The 14,850-nt window shown below is 38.1% G+C and overlaps 1 protein-coding gene across 2 annotated transcripts in view; it reads right to left on the reverse strand.

The window, feature by feature from the left end:
* Positions 1-10,216: 10,216 nt before the first annotated feature.
* Positions 10,217-14,850, reverse strand: part of LOC122811302 (pyridoxal phosphate binding protein) — a 274,466-nt gene continuing 269,832 nt past the window's right edge. For both annotated transcript variants that reach the window (XM_044083062.1, XM_044083063.1), the window contains exon 8: positions 10,217-13,224. In XM_044083062.1, the coding sequence (XP_043938997.1) occupies positions 13,078-13,224 (147 nt within the window). In that variant the 3' untranslated portion in view covers positions 10,217-13,077. The remainder of the gene's footprint in view (positions 13,225-14,850) is intronic.

Raw genomic sequence — 14,850 nt, forward strand, 5'->3', positions numbered from 1 at the left:
TAAGTTATGTGCATGGGTAAACATTTTGAAACAATACCATCATCGATATGGATGTCTTGCTGTTGAAAATTTTTTGTGACATCACACATCTGAATGCATTAACTAAGTACATTTTTTTCCCATTTACGCTCCCCTTGTATTTACCTCTGCACAATTAACACTGCATACTGTATACAGTCTCCCAATTTCACATCCCCTGCATCTACATTCCTATAATTCACTTGCCCTCAGAATAAGCTGCAAGCATGTGCTCACACAATACGTTTGCCCACAGGTAATGTGTTTTGTTTACACTGTATGCATGTGATTCCCAGGACTGTTTCATGGCCAATGTGAAACAGTGCTTGGCAATGTGTGATAGGGATGAGCAGCATGCATATTCAATGAGCACTGCTGCTCACTGCTCTAACAAGCTGTGATCATGTAGGCTTCATGTGGCACCAACATGATTGTTACTGAATCCCCAGGATGATGTTTAACATAATGACAACTGGCAAGATGACACTTCTGTGTGATGAAGATGACTGCATAAGCATTTGTATTTTGCACTAAAATAATTGTAATAACATTGGTGAGGATTCCACTGATTTTGTTTTCTTGACAAGTGTTTTATCTCTAGTAGAAAAAGTTACAACCTAAGATAAATACTAGGATTTGCCGAGTGAGTGATACATTTTTATGAACAGTTCTTCCACATAACAGCAGAACACAGCACGACTGAAAAAAAAAAGCTACTTAGTAAGGTATAATACCTTTACTAAGTTGCTACTAGCAAACTTGATATGTAGCACTAAAGGAGACCAGTTATTGGTGTTCACAATACATCTCAAATAAGTACACTCTACAAAGATACCTCCCAAAGTTAAATGACTAATGTAAAGTCTACAGAACTGCGCACATGACGAGACATTCATTTCAAAGAAACCTGTACTTGGCTTTAGTGCCCACAATCAGAAAGAGGAAAACAAAATAGAAGTCAGTGACTGCAGAAAATAAACCAAGGAGGACAGTGTATGGATTTTTATATTTAATCAGTCAAATTATACTCTATGCTTTCAAAAAGTTTTTATTAATACTAGGCTTACTGCCTTTCACCATTACCTCTGTAACTCAGGAAACTGTCTAGTAAACACTTCTTAAATGTGTTTTGAAATAGGTGTTTAGTCCAGTCAGGAATATTGTGGGTAGTACATCACTATGTAATATATACATCGATATGATTTTCACAAATTTTCCCTTGAACGCTGGTGCTTAATACCACAAACCATATCCATGACTGGCAATACAGACACAGTAAGAGGAAACGCATTTGTGCACTATGCAAAGGAATGAAGATACAGCTATTCCCAAATGTCAGTCATAAGAAGAAAAAAGTTTCTTTGAGCAAAAAAGAAATGCCAAGCACACTTAAGGATACAAGCATTCTGCTTAATGAATTTGGAAAACAAATCCTTGGTCATGGTCAAGCCCAAGGCCCAGTCTCTCTTCTGAGCTTACTTGGGCAACAAAAATGGAATATAGGCCACTGCATTTCCTGCAACAAAAATATCAAGAAACAACATTATAAAATGTTTAATACAGGTAGTAAAATTGGGAATTCTTTTCAGAAAATGACCAATCTGAGAAACAGAAAAACACAAACTACAGACATTATTAAGTAATTTGTATTTTTGAACAACTTCTCTTATAATACATTCACAATTCCATTTAACAAAAATAGACTTGTTGGATTTTATTTAAAAATGTACCTGCACTTGGCACAAAAATATGCTGCCCAGCATGTAAACAAAAAGTCTGTTTGGTTGTACAGCTGCAGCACCTGACAATGCACCAATAAATCACTAATACTAAAAGACTTGCACTAAAACATGACTTTATATTGATAAATAACAGCAGCCTTGAAAATACTGTCCTCAAAGCATAGTTCTAAATATCTTGTCCCCAAACTTTGCATGTCTAAAATCCCTTACATGATGCAATGCCTAATTGTCAAAGAATACAATGCATTATCTGATCTCCTGATGAAATTCTGTGCAAGAACTATTTTGCAGACAAGTACCTAAAATATGGAAAGCTTCCAAGGGAAAATTATGATAAGGAAATTACAGGGGTATACAATTTGCACGAAAAAAAGTTGTGCAAACAAAGTCGACTATTGTGAACATGTTGCAAGTTTGTTTGAAAAATAACCGCCCTACCTCTGGTGCAGTTCTAACAGCAAGGCAGTTAAGATTAATTATTCTTGTCTGTTACCATGAAGTAAGACAGACCATCAATGACTAACATTTAGGAGCAAAGAGTGCATCACAGAGATAGCCATCCATATACATTCCCAAATAGTTTGCGCTGGTAAGGGAGATATTGGTAAGCAAGTTGAGTAAGAAAGATCAGACTTTCCTACACTCAGCAAATCTCCAGTTCAACATGGGAAATGTCTGTGCGTTTCCAGACTAGCTGAGATGTATACACTCTCTTTACCATGTACAGGACATCCTCGAAGACTGTGCATAGTACACCTCCCATGGAAGGCATTAAGGGCTGGTTATGTGGGCGATTTTACGCCCAATTTCTATTACAAAGGTGAAAATTAAACCCTGTTCTTTGTGACTGAGTTAAATACCTTAACCATCATCCCAACCTAAATGATTACAGTAAAAACAATCACCTTGACTTCCTGAATATCCAGATGAGCTGTCAGAACAAGCCTACAGCACCTGATAAGTCTCAGTCAGTCTCCCATCCAAACAACTGAATCACATGGGAAAAGATCTTTGTCAAGACAAACCAGGAGACTTCAAGGTCACCATTCACAAGATGGAAACTGAAAGAATCCGCTAAGTGCTTAGTTAGCAGTTACCTTCATTCTAGACTTCAAAAGGTATGGGGGGGGGGGTTGTGAACACTCCTGATTGTTTTATTGTTAACTTGAAATGTAGAAGAGGGCACACCAACTTTCTCCACTGTTAAGAATCTTCCTTTTACATGCAAATAGGTTTTCATACATTGAGAGCTTCTTACACGCTTTTATTGTTTCTTGAGGCATTAGCCTCTACCACTTTGTAAAAATTAAGGATTTGAATCCTAACAGCATTAATGCTTTTTATCAGCTGTTGCAAGAAAACTAAAAATCATCTTGCCCATAGTTGGGCTTACATTGGGATCATACCATTTATTCAAAGTGAAAGCCAGTTATCTACATTTCTTCTGAACTGTCCTCCGCATCAGATTTTGTATTTAAAATGAGGCTAATAAATTACTGATGGAAGGAAAGTGTGTGCATCTCTCCCTCTCACTTTTTTTTCCCACATGTATACCCAAAAATATGTGTGTGTGTATGTATGTATATATGTATATATATATATATATATATATATATATATATATATATATGGGTCGACTTTACAAGACCGAAATCCCACTTACCCGACTTTCATACTGCCGAGATGAAAAAGCCGACAACCCAATATCACTGACCTTCCAGAACATCGAATTTCAACACCAGGTAAGTGACCACTTGGCCAAACAAGATGATATATATATATATATATATATATATATATATATATATATATTTATATATATTATATAATATATATATATATATATATATATATATTTATATATATTATATAATATATATATATATATATATATATATATATATATATATATATAGATAGATATTTAACGCTCTCTCTCTGCATGCGTGTTTGGTCTACTGTTGCTTTGGGTGATAGCTAGAAGTGCAGAGTTATTTGTGCAAATATATGGTTTATCAAACAGATTTTATGTCTGATGTTTGCTTTGCAGGAAAAGGTAAGTGGGATATATTCTAGGTGTGTGTGTGTGTGTGTGTTAGTGGAAGTGCATCTAGGTTAGGGTTAGAGTAATTGTTAGATAAGGGAGAAGATGAAGAGTGTATGTGTGTGTGGGTATGGCGAGTGCTGTCTTGTTTAATGGTAGTATTACGAGAACGGCTTTTTCAAAAGGGGAGATTCATATTAGGTTCAGCACGTATTACTAAGATGGAGCAGGGAGGCAACGCTTCTGCATTGTATTAGCACAGTATTGAATCAATGGGAAGCAAGAGCCCTTGGAATGTTTATAATGACTGAATAAATGATTCCCTACTGGCATGCAATATTAATGTGATTTTAAGAGAGAATGTGTGTTTGCTTTACGTTCTTTTTTTTTTTTTTGAAAAAAATGTGGGTGGACTACAGAAAAAAATGATTTGATATGGCAATGGACAAAAAGTTGCCATTGCAGTCAAAGATTTATTTACTTAAGTTATGCTGCATTCTTGAACATCCTGAATCTAGTGATTGTCCATCACTTGACCAGGCGTACGGTGGTGGTGTGGGAAATGTTGAATTTTAGGTCAGAACTTTAGAATCCAGGGTCTTGTTTTAGGCCTACTTTATGATTCCAGTTATCATCATTATGGCTACTATAGAATTATTGCCCACGTGATTGGTAAGGACAATCCAGCACCAAATGGGATTGTTCAATACAAGCAACAAAAGGTAAAAAGGCTAGGCTTAAAATGGCCTGCAAGGGCAGCTAGCCTAGTACTTGCCTTTGAACCTATAAGTTCTAACGAGGCCTGATGCTGTTTAGTTTCAGCAATCCGATGAGGCTGGGTGCATTCAGGGTGGTATGGCCAGAAAACATCTCAACTGACTTCTCACAATCCTTAGAAGCAGTGTCTTCTCCAAGATCTTTCATGATTACCTCATTTATTTTGTTTGTATGCATAACAAATTCATAGATTCATAAACCGTTACTAGGCTAATGACCCAAGGAGCCTTTCTAAGCCTAGCCAGGTTTTCTCGAAAGAATGATGATGTCCTGTATCCAAACAGGACATTGTGGGCCAGGCATTTATAAGCTACCTCTGTCCATAAGAGACATGAGTGCCAGGCCCAGTAGAAGTTTCCTATTCCCCATCCACTTCTCTAGGTTGTGCTTAAACTGGGTAATAGACAAATTCAGCTTCACATGGATGGGAAGCCTATTCCATAGGAGGGGCAGCCTCTTGGACACATGTCTCTCCAGCATGTTCTGTTTATAGATACAAACTTATTTCTAAGCTCAGGTTCACAGTTAATTATGAGGCTGACTGTACTTATGGATCATTTTAAACTTTGCTAATTTCCTTTGGTGAGAATCGAACCCTGTATCTCTCGTCTGTGAGGCAAACATCCTAAGCACTATGCCAATCCTAATCTCATCCTTTCAGTCACTACCCAAACTTCATGACCATATGCTAGAATGGGGACACAAGCTCATTAGCAGGTTGAGAGATTCACTCTAGGACTCATCTCCTGTTTTACCACCAAAGCCTAGTAGAAGACCTGCAGTAATGCCAGAGCTGCATCCACCTGTGGGTCAGTCTCTTGATATTCTCTACCTTTACTTATGAACCAAGACACAAACTCTTCCATTTATGGTAGCTTTTCCCGTCTCACCTGCAGGCAGCAATCCACTTCTTTCCAGCAGAGAACAAACAACTCAAATAAATGCAGGACATCACAGATATCTGGGGCCAAGAGAGTATCACCTGCAAATAATAGAGATGCAACCCTAACATCCCAAAGTGGATACTCTCTAAACGTCAACTGTGCCCTGATATTCTGACCATGAAAATCATGAACAAGAGGGGAAAAAGGAGCACACTTCCAGTGAGTCCTCTGTCCAAAGTGACTATCTGACTTAACACTAAGAATATGAGCAGATCTCTCTCTCTCTCTGCAAATATAAGGAACTGAATGGCATGAGACAGCAGTCCTGACACCATACACTGTTTTAACGCTAACCCCAGGATATTCTAGGATACTTGAACATAGACCAGAAAACATATGGAAACAGGGCTAAAAAGATTCCTCTCACCCATGCAATATCTATGCAACAAGAAAGATTATCCTCTGTTCCAAGCCTCAACGGCTCAACTATTAGAGTGTCCTTTTCCAGCACGTGGATGCTAGCTTTCACAAGGAGGCTGAGTAATGTGACCCCCTACAATTAGATCAGAGCCTTTTATTTTCATTTTTGAATATAGGGACAGTCATCACAGTGTTCAGAATGAAAGGAACTACTCTTGCCTTCCACACAACACTAAAAAATCCCATTAAATACAGCATTCCAACATTCAGAGGCTTCAGTATTTTACAGCCAGATTTCATCAACTACTTTAGCCTTTCCAGTACACACAGCTATTTCTTCAGTGCAGTGGTCTCATCCACAGAAATGTATTCAATCTCGCCAACTATTTCTATCCAGGTCTCTCCAAGAGATGGCATGTGCACTAGATTTCAAACACCCTGTAAGTGTTCCTTCCACGCTCACAGGATTGTCTCCATTTGATGATGGCCTTTCATCACCATTGCTGACAGATTGCATAATTTGACAGACCCTCTTTGAAGCCATCTAAAAGTCTTTTTGCAAGTTCTCCTCAAACTCATCGCACACCAAGGACTTCACTTCAGCAACTGCAACAGTTGATGTTTTAGCTTGGTGGTACTGAACGATCAAATCTAGAGAAGCCCTGCCACTAACATTATTTAGAAGGTTTTTTTCTGACTTACTGCATCCTGCAGCTGATCACCAGCTGTCATCGGTGCCCCCTCTTCATCCCGCAGGTCTAAAAGGCTCTAACTCCTCTATAACTTGTTCTAACCCATGTTAAGGACCAGTGAGGGGACAGAGACCTGCTGGTACAGCATCATATGTTTGTGGTGGGGAATTGGGGGGAGGGGATTCTACTTGTACATTAACTTCTGTTTCCTCCTGCCTGCCCTCCTATTGACATCCAATGGGTGGGTATGCATTTGCGATATGTGGTCATAATGCCCTTCCCAAGGCAACTCAGCCAATGTCATTTACCCTTTCCCTGTAAGGACAATGTCACCCCACCCTCATGTCTTTGGCCTTCACCAAGAATTAAGCACAAGGACCATCCAGGCAAGCACACTCATCCTTCCTTGACAAGACCTCAGACACCAGAGTTGCTAACTGAACCCAGGTCAACTAGTTGCCTCCAACTTCTGCAATATGGGAGAACTTCTGAAGGTGGCACTTGAACTCATTCTACACAGAAGCACCAGCTAGGCAGCTCAGCTCCATGGCAGAGGGGGACAAAAGCCTAAAGTTCAACTAGTGGCACAGAAGCTGGAGAGACTGAGCAGAGAAGGTTGGATGTTGCTCATCCCAAAGATAGGGCTGGCAGCTCAACTTGTGGCACTGGCAACAGTTGCAACAATGAGCCCAGTGAGTCTTGGCAGCAGCAGTGTGACACTTATGGTGGGAGCTTGGCATGTGTGGTAGAATGTAAGACCCCTCAAAAAGCATCAACTGTAGTGTGTGTGAGGTGCTGTGATGAAGAGTAAGCATCATGGATCAGTTCCCCACATCTAAGATGATAGCTTCTGCTCCCAAGTTTGCTTTGCTCTCAACCAGGAGGGACAAATGAGTCCTAGGGCTCTCACCTCCACAGGGATTATGACAAAGATAATCAGCAATGTCATCAACCCCCCTTTTCCTCATTTTCTACATGGGCTCAGGGTGTCGTGCCAACTGTCTCCATCCTTCCTCAGTTCAATGCCACACAACCTTCTTCTATAGTCATGCTTGACTGTTGCAGGTCTTCTCTCACAACTGATCCATTTCTTTGCTGGTTCCCTTATTTTCTCTTGTCCTCTTTCCCAAACAATGTTCACCCGATTGCCATCTGCTTTCCTGTACATATACCCAAACAACTTAATCTGCTCTCTTTGACCTTCTCTGCCAACTGGAGCTTACTGGGCTTCTGCTCGGATGTCCTCATTTCTTCATCTGCCTCAGTGTGCCTCCTCTCATAGCTCTCAGGCACTTCAATCACCTCAAGCTTCCTCACCTGGTCTGCCTTCATTGCCCATACCATACAGTAAGTTGTGGTCACACCACTGTTTTGTGCACTGTCAATACACTATTCCTGACACATTGTGCCAGTTATCATTATGACAAAAAGGTCACTGCAAGAAGCATGTTTTCCATGTACAACTGTATTTAAATTATTAGTGCCTTTTAATACAAAGAATCCAAACAGATGATGGCAGCAGTGTAATTCTAGGCTATAAGGGAACTTGAAGTTCAAACTCACACTTCTGTACATACTTCTAAATGTATAACATACAAATACATTACAAAAAACATAGGTGAAAACAGAAACCCTGCGAGTCAGAATGTACAAACAAAATTTTAAGGGGGCAACATCCAACTTCCTACCTTCAAACAACAGAAATTTACAGTCAAACAAGTGTGACAACAAAAAATGGGAACCTCTCAACTGTCCTTTTTTTTTTTTTAAGAACACCTCTAACTTTGTCTCAAAATTCTGCTCCATCTCTACTAAAACTAGACAGTCAGTACTTTAAAAATACCTCTAGTTGAGAGATACCCTATCAAAAAATGAATCTGTTCCATTCATCAGTACCAAATAAAAACCTTCTTATGCAATAACTTTAGCAGATATACAATATATGAAATGTATGATTTTATATACATAATGTTTCATTTAAAGCTTCCTTACAAAGGTACCACTCTTCTATATGGAACTGCACCAAGCCTCAGCCCTTTAATACCTGACTGCCTTTAATTTATGTCCTAATTGTCTGGAGATAACCTACACAAAATAACGGAGAACGTTTTATTAGCCTCTGTACTTATTTTTCTTATCTTACTCTGTATTTTTTTGCTTGTATTCAGTTTTACCAAATTGAGCACCTTTATTTAACTAATTGTTTTACCTACGTGCAAATACTTTGTAACTTTTCTTATTGTTATATTCTCTTGTATTGTCATGTTTTGTGGAGCTTTTCTCATCAGGCCTCTGCTAAAAATGAGCGCTCAACAGCCCAGTGGACTATCCCAGTGGTAAACAAATGCCAATAAATAAACTGTGTGTGTGTGTGATATATATATATATATATATATATATATAAAATCACTAAGGTTATATATCACAGAGAAAAAGAGAGTCATGGTGGAGGAAGCTGAAAAGAGGTATGCTATACATATCAGAATGATCTGGACACTTTTCTACCAAGGTGAATCAACAGTCTGGAGTTGGTGTAGAATCACTGAAATCCTGTCCCAAAAAATTATACATGATATATGCATGTTCAAAGGGCATTATCAATATTAACATTATAGCAATCACTTTAGGCAAAATACTTGTCAAACAGGTCACTTTAGCCTGTATGTGTTTGTAAATCCTATATATATATATATACATATCAAGAAAAACAAATATCCTGATGATAAAAAAAGGTAAATGTTCAAGAAAGGCCAGAAAAACTTCAGTGGATTAATTTGCAGCCCATTTTATAGTTCATGGTAATATTTTGGTCAAGGGCCATCACAAGTTTTAAAGCACGATTAATCTCGTAACACGTGGAAATAGTTTTAAAATTATCAATAACAGAAATGTCCCCAGAGAGAAATATTTTACAAGACAGGATACGTCAGTTTCATGACACAGACGTCCTAACACAGGATTCTCTTAGAATCATCTGGCTATGCACCAATCACTGGATAGGGGTCAGAGGTTGGGGCCCCTGAATCTGAGAAACTGAACAGCCCTGTACCTCCAGCATCAAGTCAACTAACAGACCAACAAACTCTAAGAGACCACTCTGAAGTATTTAAATGACATGTTGAGAAAGAAGCAGTACAGCAGACAAAATACTGTGCCAACTGGATACAGTACTAATGGTGTGGGTGCTGCGAGATCGCAAAACAAAAAGTCAGGGGACATTTCTGAGCTTGTGACCACTGTGTGGTAAAAACAGAATGGCAGAAAATTGTTTCAAGGTGGCTATTTGTGTTAGTTTGGAAAACGTAAAACAGTTAAACTTGGTTGGGAAACTAAATCAGACTTGGCTATGAGGGGCATACAGTGGGAGCATGTGGCACCACTGATTACCAGTATATGATATGAGAAAGGATGGCAGCAGTAATTCCAGGGGGAGGGAGACATTTTATGGAAAGACCAGACTGCGTAAACGTATATACTTAATGGAAGTTGTATGTGAATGTATGACGTGGGGGTGGGGGGGATCAACTGAAATGCCTAAATAATAACAAGTCAGACTATTTTTATAATGTAATGGATGTGTTAACAGGATGGGGTTTGCCAAAAATGGTTGTACCAATATGAACAGCTTTATTTTTTTAGTAAAAGCTGCCATGAGGAATCATTTTGCCCTGAAAACTTAAAAACACAGAGCTGCAGCTGTACAGGCAGGGAGATACAGAGGCAGCTTTTCTAAATAAATGGAGTTGAAGGTTGGTGACAATGTCATCAAAGAACCACTAACACAGGAGACTGACTGGTAAGATTTGTTTAAGAAAGTGGTGAAAAACTATACTTCCCATGACTTAATGTGGAAGTTATTGAAATCCTTATGCTAATCTACATTTTCGGCAGTTTATTTAACACAAACACACAATATTAATACTAGAATAAGGGAACTCGCTAGGGGAGGGAGCAAAGCAAGCCCCAACCCTCCTTATTATACATGTTCAACACAAATAAACTGTACTAAGTGCAAGATGGACATAAAAAGTTCCCAGACTTGCATGCCTGATCATGGTCATGTCAAACAGCAGTCTTCATTAAATTCACTCAATAACTTAAAAAAGTTATCACACAATTCAGCATATTCCCAACAAGCAACCTTGCCTAGTGCATGATTCAGGGACATTCCTGACTAGTGAAGTTACACCTGAGTTAAGGCAAACATGAAAATTCACAGTTGTCAGCTTAGAGAACAAGAAAAATAAAGCAACAGTGAGTGATATAACCACCACTACATGTGAAATGGTGCCAACTAGCAGAGTCCACTTAAATCCGCAAAGTGACTTTTCCTGAAGAGAAGTGGCACAACAGGTTACAGTCCAGTGCATAATTTGTGCTAAAATCTATGAAGCAAATGCAGTCCTAGTTTGTTAATGTTGGAACTAGATGAGATATAATAAGGAAATTAAAGTTGCCAAATGAGGGGGAATAAATGTATAAATACATAAAACAAAGTGCAGGTACTAACAAAATACACAAAAACATTTAAATTACTGACATTAAATAGAACTTCGTTATTAATTTTCTCCTTTACCCAGGGCATGTAATCACTTACAAGGAAAAATAAAAGCTGCCACTGGATAGAAGATTTTGCCATCACAAGTGCTAACATGTTTACATTCGGTCACCACAGGCACATTTTCACAATATTTCAACTTGTGTCACATCATAAATTTCATGCATACTGTTAAGAACACTGTGTTCTAAAACACAGAAACAACACAAAATTCTAATTATTAGGTAGGAGAACATTTACAATATGTTTTAGGGCATTTTGCCACAAAATCCTGAGTTTAAACACATTTTAAGCAAAAAAAACAAACTCGTATTGACAGCAATCTGACAGTGCAAGCAACTTTTTTTGGCTCCCTATTGAAATGCTGGCACTCAAAATGTCACGTAGTAAAAAGCCAAAAAACAAAAATACAGAAGAGTAAATGTTGAAAATTGCTCTACTCCTTAAAACTTCTTTTTGCAGGTGGGGCAAGCCCCCCCCCCCCAATCTCCTTGCTTATACATATAAACTCCAAGATCACCATACCTCAGAGAAAAAGGAATATTCTGAGAAATGACATCTCAGTCTTAGTAAATACAAGTCCAATCTTTCAGTCATTCAGTCTCCACATTTCAGGACTGGCTGGTGATGACATTTCAAATGGTTACCATTTTATTTTTGTAATGACAACCACCTGACCATACTGATGTTGCTGGTATATGAAGACAGATCCCTCTCTGGTTGGGATATCGGTTGACCGACCATTTCTTCCACCAACTGTGTATCAACATTCTGCTGGTTGTTGCACAACTTCGGTACGCCCTTTATAGTCTGCTAATGCAGAGTAAGTGGACATTTACTGTGCAACCAACACTACGACTTTCTGGTCCAGACTCCCCCAGGAGTAATTTTGTATCCTCCTACCACCTCCACCCAAACTATCAAATATAATAATCCTGATGACATAGCACTTCTGATAAATGCCATAGTGGAAAAGAACATCAGTGGGGGGTTAAGCAAGTCTACTATACCCCCTTGATAATTACATGTAGCAACTTCAACAGGATGTAAACCGATCAGTGCCCAAGTGGTAATAGAACAGTTTTTGAAGCCTAACTCCCCAAATACAAATCCTTTATGAAATGTGTACCAAAACAGACTTATTTGGTAAACTTATCAACAGTAGGACTCACAGGGTGTCACCATGCACTTACTTCTGTGGCACTGTTGTCATATTTAAGTATAATGCGTTAATGGGCGTGCCTTCGCTGAAGTTTTGGCTGGCAACTCGGCACCATAAAAATCTACTGGCAATCATTAGCGGACTGGAATTCTGCTGTGGTGACCTCTAACCAAGAAAAGCTGAAAAGACAAACAACTAGGGGACAGTGATGGCATATACCCTATATGGGGGTAGTGGGAGTTCTCCCTTCCTTTATAAAATACTCTTTTTTTAAAGCAGAGTTCTGCCACTTTTGTAGTCACCATACTGTTAGTCACTGCAGATTTCTTGAGATGCAAAACATGGGCTTTGACCAATGGCTCACTTAGTTTGATAATATTTTTTTTTTTTTCTAGAAGATTGCAGTTCCAGAAGAGTTACTCCCAGATCCAATAGTCAACTGCTATCAATATGATCTAAAATAACGCACAATTAAAAAGATGGAGTAAAATGATGCTAAATTAGGTGGATAAGATAAAAGCAACATTAGCAGTGAGCTCTGACCTTCGGTTTCCCTGAGCTCTATTCAAACATCTGTGCAACCACATTACACATAAAATTCTCAGTGCGTACTTGTACAGCTTTTCATAAAAAAAAACTGCTCCCATGATTCTGTGCCACTAAAATTACTTTGATATGTACACTGACAAGGAAATTAAATTAGTGAAATGCATAGCTTTTTTATGTGCTTTTGGCTGTGTTGAGGGGAGGTTACATTCCTTTCCCCAGCTGGATCCTTTGTTATTGCTCTTTTACTGTCAGTTTCTCCATCTTGGTTTGTGTTTCTTCTCCATTTGCTGCATTCTTGTCAGTTGTATGTTTATCTGGATACTCTCGCTCTCCAAAAATAACACTTCCAACCCTGACATTGGTAGATCCAAGTTCAATCTGTAAGAAAGAAAATGGCACCATCATACAAAAAACAAAATATATTAAGCGCTACAGGACCTCATAACACAAGTGAATGCATGTCTTTGCAAACTCTAGCTTTTGATTTTCAACTGTAAGGTCAAAAATAAGACCAGAAATATCCATACATGCAATCAACTTCTGAGAATTACTAAAATGCTTCATTAAAGTTAACAACCAAATAAGAGGTCTTGACAATAAAAGATGAAACCATTATATAAAGATGTGCTTCTAGTGACTACCTGAAGGAGTGTTTGGTTGTTAATTGTGATTTCCTTTGACACTGACATTGCAAGATGGGTGTTTTTGGTTTGTTACTAAATGCTTTTCTATTTTACTGTTAAGCAAATGACTGCATAAAAAATATTTACATTTAATCAATATCCAGCTCAAGTGTGAACTAGACAATGGGATACACAGGACACAAAAATACTAACAGAATTACTACTTAATGCTCATTACAATTAAAGCAGATACTTCATGAAACTGGAGTATTATCCTAAAGAACGGTTACTTACAAACTTACTCCAAGCATACTGTGTGGTAAACTGCTAACTCACCATTTAAAAACAGTGACTTGTATCTGTCTATATACCATGTAGTTAAAATGGTCAAAAGTGCATTATTAGAAGATGCTTATTGTCCTAAGAAATGGTTATACAATCAAAGTCCCCAGAAACAAGAATTAATATACAGACTAACCATTTACTCAAAATTTCAAAATCCAATTTAAAATTTCAGGACAGTACAAATGTTCCTTCTTAAGGCAGATCATGTTTATTTTGTACACCAACTTAATAAATGGACAGTCCATCTGATAGGCCACACAGTAATAAATGAACCAATAAATGTCAACCAATCATGCATATCTACCACTTAAAAATGTGCTCGGCTCACATGGCTGTGCAAATATGCATATAAAACAAATACAGATGTCAACTGTACTTGTACAATTTGATTTTGATTCCTGATATTATGAATTTTATAAAACTGGCTTGATTTCTTTCAGTGTTTTGGCTCACACTATCTTGTTGTGTGGATAATTACAGGACTGCTGTAGATCTCTTTTCACTTCCATAACCACCCACCAACTGGAAAATAATGAATGCATGATAATTCATTATATACCAGTTAAATGGGTGGTAGTGAGCATAGCAGTGTTACTCCAAGTTGCCAACATGCATCTGCCAAAATGTGGATAACTACTGTGGACACTGTTACCGTGGGACAGTGAAAAAAACTTCTAACAAAATATTGTATGTTGTGGGTCTTCAAACGAGATTAATCCAAAACACAAGCAGGTCCAAACAGCCACCAACATGTCAAAAATAAACTATGAAACAAATCAAGCCCTTAAAGACAAGGCAATAAAAGTTTTCTTCAGAAAATGAAGGCTAACAATCAGAAAAGTGATGCACTGACAAGATAACAGAACAACTTCTGATTCTAAGAGATGGATCCAATTCATGTCTAATATGTCTAATAAAATTGGCAACAATTTTAAATTTGGAAAAACATTACCCAAAGATGATGCATTTAATCACAGTCACAAGCACTATGTAAATCAAAATTAACTGTCAGGCCGCACAATATTTCCTAACAGAC

Source organism: Protopterus annectens, chromosome 9.part0 (assembly GCF_019279795.1).
Source record: "Protopterus annectens isolate FY-2018-M chromosome 9.part0, PAN1.0, whole genome shotgun sequence".
Taxonomy (NCBI): domain Eukaryota; kingdom Metazoa; phylum Chordata; order Ceratodontiformes; family Protopteridae; genus Protopterus; species Protopterus annectens.